The sequence below is a fragment of the Portunus trituberculatus genome, chromosome 11 (genome assembly GCF_017591435.1).
Source record: "Portunus trituberculatus isolate SZX2019 chromosome 11, ASM1759143v1, whole genome shotgun sequence".
In the NCBI taxonomy this organism is placed as follows: domain Eukaryota; kingdom Metazoa; phylum Arthropoda; class Malacostraca; order Decapoda; family Portunidae; genus Portunus; species Portunus trituberculatus.
Window position 1 is genome coordinate 5,259,783 of NC_059265.1, and position 22,500 is coordinate 5,282,282.

The 22,500-nt window shown below is 45.2% G+C and overlaps 3 protein-coding genes across 3 annotated transcripts in view; 1 reads left to right on the forward strand and 2 right to left on the reverse strand.

Moving 5' to 3' along the window:
* LOC123502374 overlaps window positions 1-10,427 on the reverse strand; it is a 51,546-nt gene extending 41,119 nt beyond the window's left edge. Inside the window, exon 1 of the mRNA XM_045251550.1 lies at window positions 10,066-10,427. The gene's annotated coding sequence lies outside the window, so the exon portion shown is untranslated. The remainder of the gene's footprint in view (window positions 1-10,065) is intronic.
* Window positions 9,118-12,837, forward strand: LOC123502376. Its single transcript, XM_045251553.1, has 5 exons — window positions 9,118-9,180; window positions 10,076-10,212; window positions 10,646-10,930; window positions 11,381-11,559; window positions 11,735-12,837. The coding sequence occupies exons 1-5, from the start codon at window positions 9,120-9,122 to the stop codon at window positions 11,937-11,939; spliced, it is 867 nt and encodes a 288-aa protein (XP_045107488.1). The 5' UTR covers window positions 9,118-9,119; the 3' UTR covers window positions 11,940-12,837.
* A 307-nt stretch (window positions 12,838-13,144) lies between these two features.
* The window catches only part of LOC123502370, a 31,582-nt gene continuing 22,226 nt past the window's right edge, over window positions 13,145-22,500 (reverse strand). The window contains exon 3 of the mRNA XM_045251542.1: window positions 13,145-16,610. Within this exon, the coding sequence (XP_045107477.1) occupies window positions 14,472-16,610 (2,139 nt within the window). The 3' untranslated portion in view covers window positions 13,145-14,471. The remainder of the gene's footprint in view (window positions 16,611-22,500) is intronic.

Below are 22,500 nucleotides of genomic sequence, written 5' to 3' on the forward strand. Positions count from 1 at the left end.
TGCGGAGAGAGAGAGAGAGAGAGAGAGAGAGAGAGAGAGAGAGAGAGAGAGAGATTCGTATGTTAGTTTGAACGGAAAATCAATTGTTTGACTAAAGTATTGCCAGTGAGCTACAATGGCAGATATCTCTCTCTCTCTCTCTCTCTCTCTCTCTCTCTCTCTCTCTCTGCTGCTGCTGCTGCTACTACTACTATTACTACTACAAACATAGCAACAAAACGATCGAGTGTAATGAAAACGTACGAGTGAAAATGATCTCATAAGTTGGAAACAAATATCAAATCAAATTAGCTCGTGTTTTCTTATGAGGTAAGAAGATTGCCGCATAGTTTGAATTCATGAGTGTTTCTTTTCAATATCTACCTTTTTAATTTTGATTTGATTTGATATATTTTTTTGTTATCTGCTACTTGTGAGTCACAAAGGAGGGCGGAAAAGTATCTCCGTTCACAGGTACGTAGGTACTGGTGTGCTACCATTTCCTCCTTTATTTTTTGCGCGTCTTAGTCTTCGAAATGTATGCAGATCCTCTTTTCTTTTCTCTTTGTGATTATTTCCTTATGCTGAAATAATGGAAAGAAATTACTAGCGTTTTTCTGCACTTCATCAATATTTACTTGAGTTGACCACTAAAGGAACAACACGTTTTCTACGCCTCGCTTTGGAAGAAAGCGAGGGTTTGGGAGTAGCACTCATATAATACTGCGTAATCCATGGTAATTATACTCCATATATATATATATATATATATATATATATATATATATATATATATATATATATATATATATATATATATATATATATATATATATATATATATATATATATATATATATATATATATATATATATATATATATATATATATATATATATATATATATATATATATATATATATATATATATATATATATATATATATATATATATATATATATATATATATATATATATATAGTTTACCAGCGTGTGTCATTGAAAAGGACATAATATAAAGAAGACTGAAAAAGACAAGAAAACTAATACAATATCTCTGAATACGTTCATACAAGTTATAATCGGTGATATTCATTGCATTATCAAATCAAACAAACCATCTGTCTACTTACAGATGTAGATAGTGACAGTCACATATTATATAATTACTTGTAAGTACAATCACTGTTGATAAAGGTCTCATCTAATTTCTGTCAACAAGGAAGAACATATTATCTTTACCTTTAGTGGAAGCATGGAAAGAAAAAAATTAAGAAACAAATTGCTGCTTAAAACCCTGTGTGTGTGTGTGTGTGTGTGTGTGTGTGTGTGTGTGCTGCCTCGCAGGGGTCGGCTATTCTATATTCATTCCCGGCCAAGATCAGATTCTTTTTATCTCTCCTGGCAACGCTTCAATCGCACTTGATCATCTGACTGTATAGACACGAAGAGCGTGCTCGAAAGAAAGACTGGAAGGCTCCAGGACATCACCATAATGTTAATTCTTCTGTATCTATAGTTTTACTCGCTTTGCTGTCGTACGAACATGTCTGAGGGACAGCAAGCGATCTCCCTTCAACACATTGCTATGGGCCAGGCTGAGACAAAGTGAGAGGACAGTTATGGAAAATATGAAAATAACGTGTCTTTTCTTGTGTTGTATTCCTTATGGGAACTTTTTGGTAAGATATGATGACGTAGTATGGCAAGATGTATCACAGTTTCTCTCTCACACATAAGGGAAAATCACAGTAATTTGATACCTCCTCGAGACAAATAAGCCGTTAATAGCTAGAGACGCCTCGGGACACCGCCACCCAATGATGAGCGAACCCATTGCCTGCAAAGCTCCTCCATGAGGGAGGGGCTTATGCCTTTAGCAGTCCTGAAAAGAGTGTAGTGTCCCTACTGTCCGTCTCATGATGTCTGCATGTGCTATTGTGGTAGCACGCTTATTCTAGTCAGTCTATTGCTTTTTCTGCTGTATGTGTGTCGCTGAGAGGTTTCACGTAACAATTTAGAGACACACTGCACTTGCATCCTCGGAGACAGATTCTCCTTTACGACATCTTTCATGTCAGTGCCGAGCCAGGAATAAGAATGAGCTAACTCTTTTACACGGGATAATTTGGGAGCCACAAGGCGCATGTTCATATATTTTTCGCCAATATTTCATTAGCAGAATATAAGTAAGACAGTAAAGAAGAAATAATAAGTAAGATAATAAAGAAGAAGAAATAATATGTATGTTTGCCATTTCGCCGTTTTTGTATCTATCTCAGCATCCACGATACCCATCCCTTTCTTTCCCTAATACCAGTGTGTACCTGTACTAGTGTGTTTCTCTCCCTTCGTCCATACCTGCGTCCCTCCCTGCGCCCCATTATTGGATGGAGAAAGTGAAGTGTGCCTGAGGCCTCGTGTGAAGTCTGTCCCGCGGCGAACAGATTTCCACGAAGAGCGAACCAGCTGGGGACGGTCGGGGAATGTTGGGATATCCTAACTCCTCTCTCTCTCTCTCTCTCTCTCTCTCTCTCTCTCTCTCTCTCTCTCTCTCTCGTTACAAGGGTGTGCTTCATCTGAATTCATGACATTATTTACACAGGTCTGCATATCTTAGGGTGAAATAAGAAAGGAGGGAACGGAAGAGAACGCTTGTTGGAGGAAAAGAGAGAATGCAGACTATATTTACGAGCAGCCGTAAGGCAGCAGCCAGAACTAGCCTAGCTGCCTCTCTGGCCCTCCGTCATGAGCCTTCAACACGCCATTATACGCATCGTTGTGTGAGACGGTGATGAGGCAATCTATGTCTTGCTGTGAATGATAAGGCAAGACGGCCATACGTACGTACATACCTGGGAATATTCCGGCACCAATGCTCACACGAGTGCTACACCGATTTCTGCATTACTAATGACGTAGCAGGGAAAGCTGCAGTGTGAAGCCTTCCATTACACGTATCCCATGTCGCTCACTCAACAGGTGATGCACCAGATATGTGAATTTTATTAAACCTCATACTTTCATTGAAGATGGTTATTTCGTTAGATCTGCTCATCTCATCACTCTGGCCAGATTAGCAGGATGTAAAGTAGGTGACCTACGAGTAGCCACTGACTATACTCATCCCTGATGCCTGACTGACTCAAATTAACTCTAATGACATACTCTCAAATTACATAAAAAAAAAGATCAAATGGCAATTTTGCTGTTATGTTCTTATTTGTGAAGACAGTCATTGGCACTTCATAAAACTGGAAACAAGGGTTCTGGTTGATCCCTGCCAGCTGAAGCATCGATGGCTTATACACACTAACTCGAATGTCTCGATCTATGTGTAGACTAAACTCACATGGACCAATGCTCCATAAAAGGCATAGAAAAACAAACAATATGCAAGAAATCATGTATGTACAGTACTCGTACTTTTGGCGGAGGGAGACAACGGGAATAATCCACGTCAGCCCTGCTCTGTCTCGCTCTGCCGCTTTGATCATGATATTTTGATAATAACTTTTCACATGAGTTAGCAAGTTTAAAGTATTTTTTTCCTGTGGTTGTCAACCATTCCATGCACACTTAACGCTCTTTGTGTTACCGTCAACCTGAGCCTCATAACTCGACATACGAGACAGGCAGACTCACACAGACCATGCACTCATAGACATTTCCATCACGCAATGAAATTACTTGACAGAATCACAGCAATGTCAGAATACTTTGAGTTATGAGGACCGAGCTTGTGGTCTGCTTCCGTGTCCAGGTACTTCGTTACGTGATGGTTGTTGTGGCCGCTGCAACAGATCAAAGTGAATCCGACTTGTGGATGGAAAAGAGACATGAATATACTCGTCACGCGTGTCTGTGACGGCCGCGTGACGACCCAATTAAGTCTGTGCGTGAGTGATTGGGAAAGAAACAGACCGGCACAGACACACACAGGAAACCAGATATATATATATATATATATATATATATATATATATATATATATATATATATATATATATATATATATATATATATATATATATATATATATATATATATATATATATATATATATATATATATATATATATATATATATATATATATATATATATATATATATATATATTGCATACATACACAGGAACAAACAGACAACGATAAATACAAGTAGGCAGGAATACATAATGCCTAACATACTTTACATATATACATGTTGACAGGAACACAGACGCTCACACATATTGTACAGACGAAATGAAAAGAGAAAAATAAGAAGCAGAGCGCCTTGTCAATGGCGGTGTGTGTAGCCGACACCCAGTCCACTGCCCGGGGTGATCCAATATTACTGTCAGATAGCCAGTGAACAAGCCAGCCAGCAAACCAGCTAAGTAGCCAAGCAGCCAGTAAGCCTATCAGTTAGCTGGTCAACCAGTCAACCAACCAGCAAGGTCCCTGAAAGCCATTGTCTGTAAAGAGGAGGCAGGGTAAGTCAGGGAAGTGTTATATCGAGGAAATATTTACTCTCGCATCAAGGTCTTTGCTTGATAGGGATTGGTAACGGCTTCCCTTTCACTGGTTCAAATGGTTTCCCTCCAAGGAAAACAACAAATTTTCCTAGCAGCATCCTTCATGCCTCAAAACGGCCTTCCACTTCCAAGGAAAGTATTTGCGTAATATCCCTTCGTTGGCTTCCAAGAAGGAGATGGAGTGGTGGAGTGGTCGACTGGTCAGAGAAAGGTGGTTAGTCCTGCCAGTGGCGTAAGCTTCCAATCATCAAAGAGTCTCCCAAAAAGTTTTGTTTAGTTTGCCGCGTGACACAACACAGGCCTTTAACGAAGAGAGCATTATGACATAAAAAGTCTGTATCATCAAAGGGCAAAGGTGTTAGCAATGGCAAGCGAGGAGATTCAATCTGAGTGACGGACTGTAATGGCCTACCACTGTTGCACCCTTGCTTCAGTTTGGTGCACAAGCGCACTGCACCCTTCATCCCTACACCTGAGTTCCCCCCCTGGCAGGTACCAGACCTTCTTCTTGCACAAGAAAATAAATCCTTGCTTTCATGCTTTATCTTTTCTGTTAACCATTATGAATATTAAGCTCATTCGACTGAAGTTGAGCGGCTGTCAAGACGATCAGTACATCTTTGTATAAATATGATCACATTCTGTTATGGCGGCAGTAAAATTCAGTATATATAAGAAATATTTTTTTTATGAAGAGAAGACACAATACAGTACACTTTCCATGTTTGACAGTCTTCTAACATTATTTGAGGATAATAATGTACGTGTGTCCATATGTACTACTGCACGCACGATACGGTGAAAACTAGAAGCCGATGAAGTGATGAAAGACGGCGAGGTTCAGGTAGAAACCTTTTTTCCATTTCCTTTCTTTCCTTTCTCTTTTTTTTTTTTCAAGTAAAATTCAGACCCTTGATGGCCCACCCCCCTCTTTGTGTCCCTTCCATTCATACCTGGGGACACTTAGAGAAGGACGGAGAGGAGGGGAGGGTGAGGAGGGTGAGGAGGAGGAGGAGGAGGAGGAGGAGGAGGAGGAGGAGGAGGAGGAGGAGGAGGAGGAGGAGGAGGAGGAAGAGGAGGAGGAGCAGGAGGAGGAGGAATACAAAGGAATAAAAAAGGGAAAAAAAGGAACAGCCTTACTGGGCTGTCTATGTGACTATGCTACCACTGCAGGTATATCTTAGTAAATCAAATGTTAGAAGGAGGAACTTGTAGTGAAAAGCATGAAAAACTAGATGCAGTTTTCCTTATCTAAAAATCATGACAATTTAAAAAAATTGCAAAAAAGAATTGTAAGACCTGAATCAAAAAAGTGTGAATACAGGTTTGTTTAGTATATCTCATAAAGAAGGAGGAGGAAAAGAGAGAAGGAAGAGGAGGAGGAAGAGGAGCTGTAATGGAGAGAAATAAGGAGATATGGAGAGGAGGAATAGAGAGGAAAGATAAGAGAGAGAGAGAGAGAGAGAGAGAGAGAGAGAGAGAGAGAGAGAGAGAGAGAGAGAGAGAGAGAGAGAGAGAGAGAGAGAGAGAGAGAGAGAGAGAGAGAGAGAGAGAGAGAGAGAGAGAGAGAGAGAGAGAGAGAGAGAGAGAGAGAGAGAGAGAGAGAGAGAGAGAGAGAGAGAGAGAGAGAGAGAGAGTCAGAGTCAGAATATTTATTCCATTATAAAATACAATGGTTATTCCTTACATGGTGTTTACAGCATAGAAACATTGGGTCAGGCAACATGTAAACAATATTTAAGATTGTTCTATATAGGAAAAATCACAAATACATAAAAAGTAGATAGACTATACTATCTGCACTAAAATCTTTAGAACGGTAAAACTAATGTCTTAAAACGACAATGAGTAAAATTATATAAGAAAAATAAAACACTAAGTCTACAAATAATCAAAATAAATTAAAAACATAGTAAAACAAGAAAAACACTTAATTTGTACAATAGTTATGGAGTACTAAACTGTTGCACTAAAAGTGGCGTAGCAACTGTCGTTTAAAAGAAGAAGCGGTGGCGGCATTCCTGAGACAAGCGGGAAGGCTATTCCACAGGCGTGGCGCGGCCACCAGTGCTGAGCGAGCCCCAGTGTGTGTGTTAGTGTGAGGGATATACAGTTGATTCTGTTGTCTGGTAGGAAGAAGCCGTAGATCACTGAGTTTTGGTAGGGGAAGAATATGGTGCGGAATTCTCTCATTCAAAATGTTATAAGTCATTACACATAATTCATATTTATATTTATATTCAATTCTTAGCCATCCAAGCTTTTTCAGGAAAGGAGTGACGTGGTCACGCCTAGTCCCTCCATTCAGTGCAACTTTAGCAGCAAAGTTTTGTACTTTCTGTACTCGTTGTAGCTGAGTTGCGTTAGTAGATCCCCATATTTTCATACCATAATTCACTGAGCTTAATACAAGGGAGTTTATAGCAATTGTTCTTGCATCAGAACTCAGGTAGTCTTTAATCCTATTTAGATAGACTAACGTACCGAAGCTCTTTCTGGTAATGTTATTTATATGTTTATCAAACGTCAAGTACTTGTCAAAATTTACTCCAAGATTATTTATCATATCTTTAGGGGCTATCTTACTTCCATCGACCTTTAAAAAAGTGTTTGGAGGTATCTTTGAAATATATGATCTGCTGCCTACAAACATGCACTGCGTTTTCTTAGTATTAAGCAATAGGCCATTTACGTTAAAATAATCTTTAGCAATTTTAAAGGTAGTAGCACTTCGGTACATTAGGTCATCAATATTGTCAATACTACCAGTGTGAATAAACTGGGTGTCATCAGCATATTGTACTACTATACAGTCAGAAATAAAATGTGTTAAGTCGTTAACATATATTAAAAACAAGATTGGGCCAAGCACAGATCCCTGAGGGACACCGTATGTAATTTCTAATTTATCAGAGAGAGTCTTTCCCATTCGTACACACTGTGATCTTTTGTTTAAATAACTATCAAACCAAAATTGTCAATTTTCAACTTATGCAGTTTATCTATTAGAATTTTATAGCTGACACTATCGAAAGCTTTAGACAGGTCGCATAAAGTGACAAGAGATATTTTACGTTTGTCAATATTGTCGAACAGTTTATTAGCAACTGTCATGAGCGCCGTTTCAGTCGATAGATGGCTTCGAAACCCATGTTGAGATTTACTTAATAAATTATTGGTTTCGAGATGTTTAGTTAGCTGAGATGCAATAACCTTTTCTAAAATTTTAGATATAACGGGCAAGATAGATATAGGTCGGTAGTTTTGGGGCTCATTTGCATCACCTGACTTATAGACTGGAACCACTATTGCTTGCTTCCAGAGTAACGGAAAGGTTCCTGTTACAATAGAGGTATTTATGATACAGGTTAGGTAAGGTATGAGAACTGTCAGAGAATCTCTCAAAAACCGCAAAGATATGCCATCACAGCCGTGCGAGTCACTATTTCTCATATGTTTAATGATTAAGATAATCGTGTCACTATCTACAGACTGAGGTCGAAAGACAGCGGGTACGTACTGGTATCGGAAGTAGGAATAGAGAGAGAGAGAGAGAGAGAGAGAGAGAGAGAGAGAGAGAGAGAGAGAGAGAGAGAGAGAGAGAGAGAGAGAGAGAGAGAGAGAGAGAGAGAGAGAGAGAGAGAGAGAGAGAGAGAGAGAGAGAGAGAGAGAGAGAGAGAGAGAGAGAGAGAGAGAGAGAGAGAGAGAGAGAGAGAGAGAGAGAGAGAGAGAGAGAGAGAGAGAGAGAGAGAGAGAGAGAGAGAGAGAGAGAGAGAGAGAGAGAGAGAGAGAGAGAGAGAGAGAGAGAGAGAGAGAGAGAGAGAGAGAGAGAGAGAGAGAGAGAGAGAGAGAGAGAGAGAGAGAGAGAGAGAGAGAGAGAGAGAGAGAGAGAGAGAGAGAGAGAGAGAGAGAGAGAGAGAGAGAGAGAGAGAGAGAGAGAGAGAGAGAGAGAGAGAGAGAGAGAGAGAGAGAGAGAGAGAGAGAGAGAGAGAGAGAGAGAGAGAGAGAGAGAGAGAGAGAGAGAGAGAGAGAGAGAGAGAGAGAGAGAGAGAGAGAGAGAGAGAGAGAGAGAGAGAGAGAGAGAGAGAGAGAGAGAGAGAGAGAGAGAGAGAGAGAGAGAGAGAGAGAGAGAGAGAGAGAGAGAGAGAGAGAGAGAGAGAGAGAGAGAGAGAGAGAGAGAGAGAGAGAGAGAGAGAGAGAGAGAGAGAGAGAGAGAGAGAGAGAGAGAGAGAGAGAGAGAGAGAGAGAGAGAGAGAGAGAGAGAGAGAGAGAGAGAGAGAGAGAGAGAGAGAGAGAGAGAGAGAGAGAGAGAGAGAGAGAGAGAGAGAGAGAGAGAGAGAGAGAGAGAGAGAGAGAGAGAGAGAGAGAGAGAGAGAGAGAGAGAGAGAGAGAGAGAGAGAGAGAGAGAGAGAGAGAGAGAGCCTCATGGGGAGAGAGTACGGCCGGAAGGAAAACATTTTTGAGGACTGGCGGGAAAACCACAGGAGAAAGGTTTCGCTGGGATGGATGGGGGAGAGAGAGCTGGGAGGGAGGAGGGGTGGGGAGAGAAAAGGACAGTGCATATGTGTGTGTGTGTGTGTGTGTGTGTGTGTGTGTTAATGTGGGTAGGTATATAAAGATGGTCTGTGGATGGGTGGTGAACAATTTCTTGGTGCCCCTTCCCTCTGCAACACCACAAGGTAAGCGGCGCCGTGAGGGACAAACAGGTGTGTCAGTACACATGCACGAAACTGGATGTACTGCACTGAAGAAAAAAAAAGAGTCAATCTTAAAACACAACGCGTGGATGCTGGAAAGAAAATATATGGTCACATTGCTTTTGTACGAGTATCAAGACTGTTGATATATCACCTCAAAATCAAACAAACAATGATGATGATGCTGACAGTGGTAATAATCGTAATAGTAATAAGATAATAACACAGATGATGATGATAGTAACAATAATAATAATAATAATGATAATGGTAATTATAATAATAATAATAATAATAATAATAATAATAATAATAATAATAATAATAATAATAATAATAATAATAATAATAATGATAATAATAACAATAATAATAAAAATAATAATGATGATAATAATACTAAATTGAGACCATGTAGTGACTGTTAGACTAGTGCCCCAGTCGGCCTAGCATCCTGCTGATTGGCAAGCGTCCTAGCGGTGCTGGTGGTGCCTACACCCTACTGGGTTAACGCGCTTATGTGTGTGTGTGTGTGTGTGTGTGTGTGTGTGTGTGTGTGTGTGTGTGTGTGTGTGTGTCGTGATGGGTCGTGCGGTGTCCATCCTTACAACGATACGAAATGCGTAACACATAGACTCCTCTTTCTGGATTTTTTTCTTTCCCTCCCAATTACTTCATGACTTTGCCTATGTAATACTTGTGATTTACCTCATAATTATTTACTCATGTTCTTCTTACGCCTGCATCCCTATGAAGGGCCGTGAAGTCCCTGCTGCTCTTATATTATCTTGCCTATTGACTGATAAGGGTTTCCAATGTTCACGCAGAGTGCTCTTCACACTGTGGCCACTGATATTAACAGCTTACCTCGTGTTAGTCTACAGGATGCGGCCAGCCAGTGCGTCGTGGTGCCTGGTAGCGGTGTTGATGACAATGACGCCACTCGCCCAGGCTACACTGTCCCTCGCCGTCTTGCCCGCTGTGGCTTCCGTGGGTGGCCTCGCTGCTCTCAAGGTGTGTCCTTATTTCCTCACTTATATAGTACACGTATCGTCTTTTTTCTCCTTTATCTCGCTGCTCTCAAGGTGTGTCCTTATTTCCTCACTTATATAGTACACGTATCGTCTTTTTTCTCCTTTATCTCCACAAGTTGTTCCACCTCTCAATGGGAGCTGATGACTCACCGTTACTGCTCAGCTCAGGCATCGCGCATCGTGCCATCCAGTAAGGATTAACAACCCGGGTTAACAGTCTACGTTTTATGTTATAATAGTGGCTTATGGTTCCTTTCTTTCTATCCTCATATTTCAGTATTAATCGTGCATGTCCTTTTCTCTTCATTCTCTTTACTGTGACTTGCCATCTCATTGTACCTGTCTGTATGTATTACAAGTGTTGTGTGGTACGATAATTTCTTCCCCACAGTGTTGTCCTCTCCTCGCCACAGGTTCTGAAGTACGTAGGTTTGTCGAAGCTTCGAAAGACAATCACTAACAGTGGCCTGAGTTCCATCACTGACCTTGATGACTCCGGGAATGACTACTATGATCAGCAGCCCCCTATCTTCGTGGCACCGCCCCCTACCATTATTGCGCCCTCCCCCACCTACTATGCGCAGCCTCCCTCCTACTACCCACCCTCCTTCACTCCCCTCCCTCTGTCCAGCCCTCCCGCCTTTTATATTGTCCCTGCTTCAAGCCTTGAAAACTTCAGGACTCGCCGGGACGTTTCGGTAGGTAGATACGATAATGTTCTCTAATGTCAGTGCATTGCCTATTCTTGCCATCACAAGCACGTTGGGTTCCCCCACCCCGCCCTCATAAAGAAAATAAATGAGAAATGATAATAATAATCATAACAGTAATGATAATGATGATAATAATAATAGTAATAACAATAATAATGATAATAATAATAATTATTATTATTATTATAATTATAATAACAATAACAATAATGATAGGTTGGTAAATGAAATAAACAAAGTGAGAATAAACATTTCGAATGTTGTTTGTTATTTCAGTGGTGACACATCAGCTGTTTCTTTATTGCTACCAAAATTAATTTGAAAACGACTGACTGTGTTTATCAAATGACGCTGACCATTTCAGATATTGCATTGCTAGGAAAGCCCCATAAGGCTCTTATTTCAAAATATCTTCCACTTTGCACCTTCTCGCAGAGTATATCTGGCTCCGGGACTGCGGCTGGCCAGGTGGCGGTAAGGTCTGAGAGGGAGTACTTCGACATGATCAGTGGCCTGGACCGCGATGGGTGTGTGCTGCGAGCGGTGTGTGAAGTAGCCAGCGAGCCTGTGCATTTGCTGACGGAGGACGAGAAGGCGATAATGGCTGCCTTTAGGTGTGTGTGTGTGTGTGTGTGTGTGTGTGTGTGTGTGTGTGTGTGTGTGTGTGTGTGTGTGTGTGTGTGTGTGTGTGTGTGTGTGTGTGTGTGTGTGTGTGTGTGTGTGTGTGCAAAATACGATCTTTGAACGTTAAAAGACAGTTTTCTCATTCCCTTTCCCTCTCATCCACAGCTCTCCTTATAAACCATCCCGCCAAGGCCCGACTACATGGAGGGACATTTACTATCAAGCGGTGTGGGTTGGCAAGACAGCAAACGACGCCGCCATCACTTGCGCTAAGACCTACACCAGATGTCCTCTCCCTGCCCGAGAGCTACTCAAGACGCTGCACGAGGAGGAGGAACAACAGAAGGAAGGAGAAGCATCACGCCAGTAAAGTTATCTTGTATAGGTATGAAGTAACAACTCGTTTGGCAGCCTTGATTCCTGATATTGGCTGTCTTTTATAATCTGTTCTGCTCAGACCTTGTGGACTTAAGTGAAGTTTGCTTTCGGTTATCTTAGGCTGATAACAAGATTCGCTATCAGGTATGTCCAATTTTCCTCATCCAAATCATGTTTCGCATGATGCCTTGGGTGAAATTCAACTGCATTGAGTTGTTAGGATTTGCAGTCAAACTGTCCAGTGACTCATTTTCTATATATGGGTCTTATTGATATGTCTATTTTGAGTGGATGATTATTAACTTGGACAAAAATGACGTAATGCTGGGTACGAAGAGGGTATAAGTTGTTTGACTGAAATGTTTGGTATATCTGGTAAGGAAAAGGTAGTGAATTGTTTGGTGTGGCACTCTCAGTGGCTTGCTTGTGCCAGAAGAAAGGGAAAGAGTGGTATGGCAAGGGCGGCAAAAAGGTGGAATCGATAATTTGGATGCAAGAACAAAATCATTCAAGGTTTGAGAGAGAAGATGGAGTGTACAGACAAGAATCTTTTATCGCAGGCATTCTCTTAGGATGGGAGTTCCAAGTTTCGGGCATCAGAGTAGATTGCATTACATTAGATACCTGTATCGCATGTTTCATTCTTTACATTTTTTTTCTTTTTCATCTTAGCTTAATATACGTACACCTGAATATTTGCTCATGTAAATATCTTGCAATGGCTGACGACATGTTTGTGACTGAATGACATTTTGGCTCCACAGTAAAATGGGCTATGTGGTGACACAGTCCGTGTATAAACATGTAACATAAATGCATACATAGTAACTTTGTTTTCTTCTGAACCACGCCGTTTCCTTCTCGTAATCTCATGTCTATTTCCATCTCAACTCTCTCTCTTTCCTCCCTCTCTCTCTCTCTCTCTCTCTCTCTCTCTCTCTACATTTGCATCTCTCATCACATTTACGTCTGATTCTTTCTCTACAGTCTACACTGATTCTACTACTGCTTGTATCCATATGTATTTGTAGTAGTGGTCTACAAATACTTACAGACATACTAGTTCACTTCCCTTCAGCGTGGTGTGTTCCTGAGGTCCGCTTGGTGGCTCCAGAAGTGTTACGAGAAGCTTGATGTCTGTGCACCATTTCTTTGTTTCTATCATACCACCACGAGACAGGATTAACAAACACACAGTAACATAAACGTTTTATTACAAATACATCACACCAGACACACACACACACACACACACACACACACACACACACACGACCCCCAAAACATCATGTATCGCTCACGCTTTGGATCAGCCACGCAACATGGAAGTTAGAAAAATCCTAATACTAAATATTAGTTACTATTATTAATGACACGTAGGAGCAATGAAGTTGTCTAAAGGAGAAAGAGGCGGTTGGGGGAAGAAATGGTTCGAATAAATAAAAATAAATTAATTGAAGTCACATTCTACAGAACCAGTATGTATATACATTTCCCTACGTGGCAACTCTTGTCCTTATGGGGAGGGAACTGGGATGAAGAGAAATGGGAGCCGGGAAACTCAAATAAAGGTGGGAGGGGAAGGGAAGGAATGGAGGGATGGAGCATTGTTCGCTTGGGGGCGATAAGTCGCCGGCTCGTCTCAGCTCATTGGTCACTCACTCACTCTCTCACTCTCTTACTTACTCACACTGCCTGTTGACTCGGGTGTCAAGAGTAAGCGTTGCACACGCACTACCGTCCTGCTGGTGGTTACGACTACTACACTAACTAACCTAAGGGAGAAGGGAGGTGATGAGCGTTATGGCAACTCGGTCAGCGCGGGTGCAGGTCCCAGCCGTGCATTGCGCCGGGACAAGCGGTGACGTGCAGAACACAGTTATCATGCATTACCTTCTTGATTATATTAATTATTATTCCCGTGAAACCCTTGTGAACCACCCATAGTTAATCCTAAAGGGTGCTGGGAGGAGTCCCAAACCGTCCAGCCAGGCGGACGCTGGGATCCTCCTTAGCCGCCCACAACACCGCCAGCGGTTTGGGGACTAATAAGTGATACGGTGCTGCTCACCCGGCCCCCGCCCACGCCTTCTCCAGGAACACAAGGGAGGGGGTCGGCTGTCACAGTGGAGGAAAACTTACACACAGTGAAGTTGAGACGTTACACACACACACACACACACACACACACACACACACGGTGGTGGTGCACAAGCTAGACGATCCGACGACGTGACTCGCTGGCGGGGCGTCCGCCGGCCAGATGATCCAAGGGGAGGCACCATCCATGCCCGCAGCCGCCTTCCTGCAGTGACTGTGGCGCCTGAATGCCCGGCCGCGACTCACCAAGCGCGCCGCGGCTTGTGACGGGGGGCGACAGGGGTGCTGCTCTCCTGTCGCCCGTCACTGAGGTGCAGCAAGACGCCCTGAGGTGCCTCTCGTAGCCCATGACGCTTGCAGGTGTAGCCTCACATCGCACCCCTTGGCTCGTCTGGTGGTGAGGTGGAGGAGAAGGATGTGGCGTCTAGAAGAGCCCTTTCTTGTGCATGAAGGCCGGATTGTCGTACGTGGACGAGATGATAGATCGTGTGTCACCGTTACTTCTGAACCGCAGGCAGAGGAATGCGGACATGAGGCACGAAACGATGAGTATTGCCAGTAAGACAATGAGAGTCGCGGCGAACCCTGGAGTGGACATACAGATCAGCCCAGATTGGTCCTCCACTTGCGGCGCCACCAGCGTGGATGTCTCAGACTCCCGCAGCTCGGTCTCAGTGCCTCCCTTCTTGTCCTGCACGAAGGCCAGATCGCGAATCGACACAACTTGAATTACGCGGTTGACGCCAATGTCCTTTTGTTTGTCTACCTCTTCCTCTTCTTCAGTCTTTTCTTTAATTTCTTCTTCACTTTCATTCTCGACTTCTCGCTTGGCTCGGCCAGGCACATCGTAGCTGTCTCCCGGGATGACGCCGCCAGCACCGCTGCACTGCTCGGGGCACTGGTAGCGGCAGATCTGAATCGTGCACTGGAAGTGGACTTCCATTGAGTCTGGGAACTTGAACGCCTGGAAGTGTGCGTACGAAAGCACAGATGCTGATGATCCAAAGTTCTTTATTTTGGTGAACTTGGACATGAGCTTGGGGCGCGAGACACAGCCACGTTGGTCCACGAGCTGGATGGGCGCCCTCTTGCCGTCATGTGCCATGCAGTTGCGTACTAGCATATCGAACTTGTTGTCGTCGTCCTTGATAGCCAGCACCATGGTCATGGTCTGGCCGATCTTTACCAGACCAGACACCTCCGAAGCCCACGGGCCCTTGCCCACCTGGATCTGCATCCAGCAACCAACATTGTCCCCGGCGAAGTCTGCGCGAACCACGTCCAACATGTCCACGGGGAATGGACGGAATGTAACAGACTTCTCATACTGGTCGTGCCACGTGCACCTCAGCTTGCGTGCCTGATCCCATACCTCCTGCACCTGAGGGTCGTACTGCACGACGATGGTGTTCTCAAAGTAGGTGCCTGAGCCACTCTGGCTGCCGTAGCCGTACAGACCGTTCTCAGTGTTGCCGGTGGTGCCGCACGCGTTGATCGAGATATCGAAGGTGGCCTGTGAGCGGCCCAGGCCCGCTGGCAGGTGTACACAGTGCACGTTACTATAGTGACCTTTGCTGAAGATGATGCCGAAGAAGGGCTTGTCGAAGGTGATACTGACCTTCATTAAGTTCTTTTCACATTTTACATCAAGAGAAGTTATCTTAGGCATCTCCGGGGCGGCTGTTGGCCAAGGATCTGCAGGCGCCAGAGCCTCAGGCGGCACGTAGGCGTTGGCTGAGCCTGACACGTCGGCGTCAGGAGAGTGGCCTATGCCGACATTGATAGCTGGTGGCGGTGGGCCATTATAAAGGTTCTGTGGTGGTGGAGGCAGAACCGCTCCAGGTAGATGTACTGACGCGGCACTCTGGAGAGGCGCAGGAGCAAAGGTGGAGAGGACTGGTTGAGGCAGGTGGGAACTACCGCCGTGACCGCCACTCGCGCCCTTGCCTGTGCTGCCTCCCGCAAGGAAAACATCACCGGGTTTGGGGGAGCCGTAGTCTGGACCCAGTGGTTGAGGCTGACCTTGATGGACTGAAGGAGTGTGGCCTGTGTGGACAGGTTTTCGTGATGGGGGAAGAGGGCCAGAATACGCGGCCCTGGGAGGGGGAGGTGGCTGCAAGGGCTTGCGTGGACCCGGTACTTTGAACCCGGGGCCTATAGGCTGCCTCGGCTTATGAACGATTCCTGAGGGAGGAAGTGGTGGTGGAGGCGGAAGACGATGACGGGTTGCAGGACGCTTGGGCGGGCCCTGGTGATGGGCCGGGCCAGCGCCTTCCTTGGGCTTGGCGCGCTGTCTACCGCCGGCGTGATCAGGAAGGACCAGCTTTCCAGGGTAGACCGGGAAGCGAACAGGCACCGGAATGGCCTGGACCGGGTAGGGCTTCCCGACGGCCACGTGACGGTCCACTGACTCCACCGCGATCTGGTCTGCTACCTTGCCCTCAAACACGTCGCCGTCATCGTCATCAGGGAGAGCGGCCGCCATTCGGTCCTGAGCCACATTAGGGTTGAGTTGGCCGGAGGAGGCGTCACCCGTCCCCTCCTGATCCTCGCTGCTCGCCACCTGCAACACAAGCAATACTGTTACCTACCATACACACATACATATATTTCATCATAGTGACATTCTATCACAGAGCAAAGCTTTGCCCTGTGCAGGCCATGAAAGAGGGCTTTACTGCGTCCATTACACACACCACAAACCTTTCCCTCATCAATGAATTCTCGCCGCGAGCCAAGAAATAGCAATTCAGGCCTCTTATACTGTACATCCCATTTTATTATTTTTATGAGAGAGTAAGCACTATAAAACGTCATCATTCGTTGGATCTCTCTCTCTCTCTCTCTCTCTCTCTCTCTCTCTCTCTCTCTCTCTCTCTCTCTCTCTCTCTCTCTCTCTCTCTCTCTCTCTTTTCCAAACTGTTCGTGTAATACACGTTCCAAACAAACACAACAAAGTAACATACAAGAAAACTTCTATGCTTGCTTGAATATGACTTTTTCTCTCTCTCTTTGATAACCTTCACATCCTCTCCACTCTGACTTGTTAAATTACTTGTGACCATTCACTTGAATTCCTTAAATTGATTGCCATAGAGGGAGAAGGAGGAGGAGTAGGAGGAAAAGGAGGGCTTTGGGAAGAACGAAACCAGTGTAGGAAGTGAGGGAGCATCGTGGGCTGCCTCGCGGTGATCATGTTTGGAATGTAAATGAGGAGGCGTCCCACAAAGTTTTGCTCCGCCAAGCCGACTAGCTGCCCGACTTTCTCACAAACTATGTAAATGATTTCATGGGCAAAATCAAATTGGACCTTTGAGATAAAAAGAAGAAAATGGTGGCTGATCGCTCTGAACGGCTATGACGCTGCAGGAGCGGTTGGGGTGGCAAGTGAAGAGAGAAACGAAGAGAAGTATAAGAAAGAAGAGTAACAAGAGGAAGCTAAGGGTGAAGAAGTTTCCATGCAGACATCTCTTGTTGAATACCACGGTGCTTGTCAACATTTACTGAATACCAAGGGGCATGTCTCCAAGCGTCACCATGTCATGAAAGGGAGGCAGGTAGCAGTGGTGGTGATGGGGAGTTAGTGGCACTATACATACCTTGCCTTCCTTTGTATCACCTCTTATTCCTCACTCTAGACTCTAACACTACTCCACATTCACTCTTCAGTGTGACCTAAGGCCTGCGGTTCTGTGTCAGGTCAGCGCTTCATCGTCAGTGAAGAAATATCGTTACACTGAATTCGACTGACACGTTCACACATGTCCGGCGCAATTCCGTGTTTTGGCGGTCCGTGGCAGTTTCGTTTCCTTTTCTTAACTACATGCAACCAATAACAATCAAACAAACAATATAAGTAAATAGAAATTACAATAATAATAATAATGAAAAAAAACTTTAAGAAAGAAAGAAAGAAACAAACAAACAAACAAACAAACAAGCAAACAAACAAACAAACAAACAAAGCGAGATATTGAGGAGTGGCCACTACAGGTAGTAATTATTCCCACAGCCGCCATTTGAGTCCCCCACAAACTAGGCGTGAACCGGGATGGCGTGACCCGGGAAGACGGTGCTCCAGTTCTCATGAGTCCCGTATAGAATCGAGACTTCCATCACAGGGGCCAGAGTCGCGACGGAGTGGTGGGAGTGGGACGGGGAGGAATCGGGAAGGGCGGGGCGGGGCGGAATGAGGCGGGGTGGTGAGCAGCAATATGTTGGTAGTAAGTCGGCGAGTATGTGGCTTGGCGGAAAAGGTTGGCGATGATTTGCAAGAGGAAGAAGGTTGGTAAGGGCAAGGTTCGCATGAAAGAAGCGGAAGGAGACGTGAGGGAGGGAGAATATCCACCCAGTCCCCCGCTGGATCCTGAAATGAGATACTTTGTGGAGCAGGAATGGAAAGTTGAATATGGAAGGTTTGGAGAAACTTTGCGAGAAAAAAGTGCGTGGGTAGCATGGAAGAATTAATTTAGAAAGCTTGCAGTTGGAAATGTACGTACTAGAATGGAAGGTTTACTATATACAGATGGTTTGCAGACATCTGTGTGTGTGTGTGAGAGAGAGAGAGAGAGAGAGAGAGAGAGAGAGAGAGAGAGAGAGAGAGAGAGAGAGAGAGAGAGAGAGAGAGAGAGAGAGAGAGAGAGAGAGAGAGAGAGAGAGAGGTGTCGTCCTACATTTCAAAGCGCAGGATCATGTCTCCTCAGGGTAGAAGTAGATTCATGCCCCTCCTCCTCCCCGCTGCTTCCTTTCCTCCCTTCCTTTTCCCTTCACCCATCTTTTCTCACCTCCTTACCTCACCTTACGTCACTTTAGGTAGGATTACCATCTACCTATCGCTTGTTCCCGCTTTCCTACCACATCTGCTCTTCATACCTATTGACACCTATTGTTTCTTCCTATTATCCTTGTCTCTATCTATTCCATAGGTTGATTCTTTCTTCTCTGACCGCTATCTCTTCCCGACGCAGCTGCAGTAATCCACGGAGGTAAGCCAAGTGCCATAACATACATCACTTCACCACTGCAGGAGGAGGAGGAGGAGGAGGAGGAGGAGGAGGAGGAGGAGAGGAGGAGGAGAGTATGGAGAGGACGTCAAAATCAACTTGCTCATCTCCTGGTCTGCAAGTGGCATCGGTTTCTCTGTGATGCTTCTCATAATGAAGAAACTTGATATCTGAAGGCGCCGACGTGATATTTTTGCCGCGCTGAGCAGTATTATTGGCTGGTTGGTTGACTGGCTGGCTGGCTGGCAGTTGAGTCCCCTGCAGCCCACACCCAGAAACGAGGCTAATGGGCTGAGGGCGTGGTGAGATGGGAGGAGGGGCGTAAACAACCCAGAGGAGAAGAGGGACGTGAATGTGTACGTATAATACATGTATTACGCCCATGACTGGCAGGACACGGGCAGCAAGGAGGGATACACACGAGCACACTGCCTGCCCCGGGGAGTGTGTCGTGGCGTCCTGGCCTCCTGACACAAATATCTCATCAGGAAGTCAAATGTCACTTTGGGAACTTGGGAACTCTCCTCTTCTTCCTTTCTATCTCCAGGCTATGTCCCTCCGTTGGCCAACCAGCTCAGAATAACATACATCATACATAAAGGACATCATACATTCAAATTTAGAAATCCTGACGCATCAATACAATAGACATACGGTCGACAATACCTATGCATTTTCTATACTCCACATTGACGATTTCCTTTGCCTTTTTGTAAAGTAGCAGTAGTAGTAGTAGTAGTAGTAGTAGTAGTAGTAGTAGTAGTAGTAGTAGCAGCAGCAGCAGCAGCAGCAGCAGCAGCAGCAGTAGTAGTAGTAGTAGTAGTAGTGGCAGTGGCAGTGGCAGCAGCAGTGGCAGTAGCAGCAGCAGCAGCAGCAGCAGCAGTAGTGGTGGTGGTGGTGCAGGTGGTGATGGTGCAGGTGGTGGTGCAGCAGCAGCAGCAGCAGCAGCAGCAGCAGCAGCAACAACAGCAAACAACAACAGCAGCAAACAGCAGTGCAGTGGTGGTGGTGGTGGTGGTGGTGGTGGTGGTGGTGGTGGCAGCAGCAGCAGCAGCAGCAGCAGCAGCAGCAGCAGCAGCGGCAGCAGCAGCGGTGGTGGTGGTGGTGGTGGTGGTGGTGGTGGTGGTGGTGGTGGTGGTGGTGGTGGTGGTGGTGGTGGTGGTGGTGGTGGTGGTGGTGGTGGTGCAGCAGCAGCAGCAGCAGCAGCAGCAGCAGTTGGTGGTGGTGGTGGTGGTGGTGGTGGTGGTGGTGGTGGTGGTGGTAGTGGTGGTGGTGGTGGTGGTGGTGGTGGTGGTGGTGGTGGTGGTGGTGGTGGTGGTGGCAGTGGTGGTGGTGGCAGTGGTGGTGGTGGCAGTGGCAGTGTTGGTGGTGGCAGGCAGTGGTGGTGGTGGTGGTGGTGGTGCAGCAGGTGGTGGTGGTGGTGGTGGTGGTGGTGGTGGTGGTGGTGGCAGTGGTGGTGGCAGCAGCAGCAGTGGCAGTGGCAGTGCAGCAGCAGCAGCAGCAGCAGCAGCAGCAGCAGCAGCAGCAGCAGGAGCAGGAGCAGCAGTAGTGCAGGTGCAGCAGCAGCAGCAGCAGCAGCAGTAACAGTAGTAGTAGTAGCAGTAGTACCAGCAGTATGGTGTGACTAAGAAGGTATTAAAGATATTTTCTCACGGTATCGGAATAAGAACATCATTACTGAAGAAAAAAAGAAAGCGTGTGAGCATAAGGTGAGGTTATTCAGTGAAGACAGGCCTAGATATAAGGGAAGGCAGGTGTGTGAGTGATGAGGAAGTCAACACCCAAGGGAAGCTGGATGGTGACAGGTGGTGGTGGTGGTGGTGGTGGTAATGATGAGGAAGCGTTATGAGACAGGCATGGGAACTATAACAGGGGAACAACGCGATAGAGAATGAGAAAAATGGCTATAACGAGTTACTGAAAAAAAAACAAGAGCTCAAAATTAAGGAGATAGACACACACACACACACACACACACTCTCTCTCTCTCTCTCTCTCTCTCTCTCTCTCTCTCTCTCTCTCTCTCTCTCTCTCTCTCTCTCTCTCTCTCTCTCTCTCTCTCTCTCTCTCTCTCTCTCTCTCTCTCTCTCTCTCTCTCTCTCTCTCTCTCTCTCTCTCTCTCTCTCTCTCTCTCTCTCTCTCTCTCTCTCATAAATGATTGAATGCCATGTTCACTGAATGCTAATAGTAGTAGTAGTAGTAGTAGTAGTAGTAGTAGTAGTAGTAGTAGTAGTAGCAGTAGCAGCAGCAGCAGTAGTAGTAGTAGCAGCAGCAGCAGTAGTAGCAGTAGTAGTAGTAGTAGTAGTAGTAGTAGTAGTAGTAGTAGTAGTAGTAGTAGTAGTAGTGGTGGTTACAGCAGCAATAGTGATAGCAGCAGCAGCAGCAACATCAGCACTAGCAGAATTGGCTGCGGCAGTTTTAAGCGAGATGAGTGAGCGAGCGGCATCTGAACAAGCAGAGCTCGTTGCTAGCATGCTGGTTGTCTTCATGGTGGGCTATCTGGCTGGTTGGCTGGCTAGCTAGCTGGTTGTTTGGCTAACTGGCTGGCTGGCTGGCTGGCTGGTTGGTCCACGAGTCCATGACCCTGCAGACACAGTGGCCTGGTTTTCTCCTCCAGACAGGTTGTTGGAGGAGATATTCCCTCCGCTGCCATACCTTCCTACTCCAGCTGCTTCCTTCTTCCTCTTCCTGCTCCTCTTCATCATCACCATCATCATCACTACCTTCATCCTTTTCCTCTTCCACCACTACCGCCCTCACCACCACCTCATCCTTCTCCTTCAAAATACTTCTACTAATAATTATTGCCTCTTCCTCTACCCGGTGTCAGACTTTCTCCCGCCCTCCTCCTCCTCCTCTTCTTCCTCCTCTTCCTCCTTCTCCTCCCTGTTCTGTTCCACAAATATGATTAAAATTCGAGCTTTCAATCCCTTAAGCGAGGCGCTAACCGGATACTCCCTCCCCTCCCTTCTTTACCACATCACACCACACCACACCACACCACACCCGTCTATCGACAACAACCCTCGACAACACATAACAAATAACACAGTTCGTCTCTTCCAACACATAGCGCGGCTCGTCTTATGTCCCGATCTGAAAAGTTTTTGGAGTTTCGTCTTACCTCGACAGTATCTAAGAAAAAATTAAAGCATGATATGAATGAATGGCTGAGTGTCTTCCTTGCCTCTTGCTCAGTATTAGGAAAAATGTGTGAGTCTTAGCTGAAATAAGGGATAAATAGTGGGAAAGTTTTGTGCTGCTACACTTATACTGATCTTTTTTTGTACATATGAGAGTTGATTGATTGTGGATGCTTATTCAATGCTAGTTATTTGTCTGAAGCTTCTCTCTTCCTCTTATAATAGAACTGTTGGTGTAATACGTGCTTAATGAATGTAAAATTTCTATCTATCAATATCTATCATCTACAATTTATCTTCCAAGCTA

What these genes read in the sequence shown, in the direction of transcription:
- LOC123502376 (XM_045251553.1), top strand. Translation starts at nt 9,120, where the DNA reads ATGGTCTGTGGATGGGTGGTGAACAATTTCTTGGTGCCCCTTCCCTCT. An exon ending in TCCCTCTGCAACACCACAAG is followed by an intron (nt 9,181 to 10,075) that starts GTAAGCGGCGCC and finishes ACCTCGTGTTAG; the next exon opens with TCTACAGGATGCGGCCAGCC. An exon ending in GGACTCGCCGGGACGTTTCG is followed by an intron (nt 10,931 to 11,380) that starts GTAGGTAGATAC and finishes ACCTTCTCGCAG; the next exon opens with AGTATATCTGGCTCCGGGAC.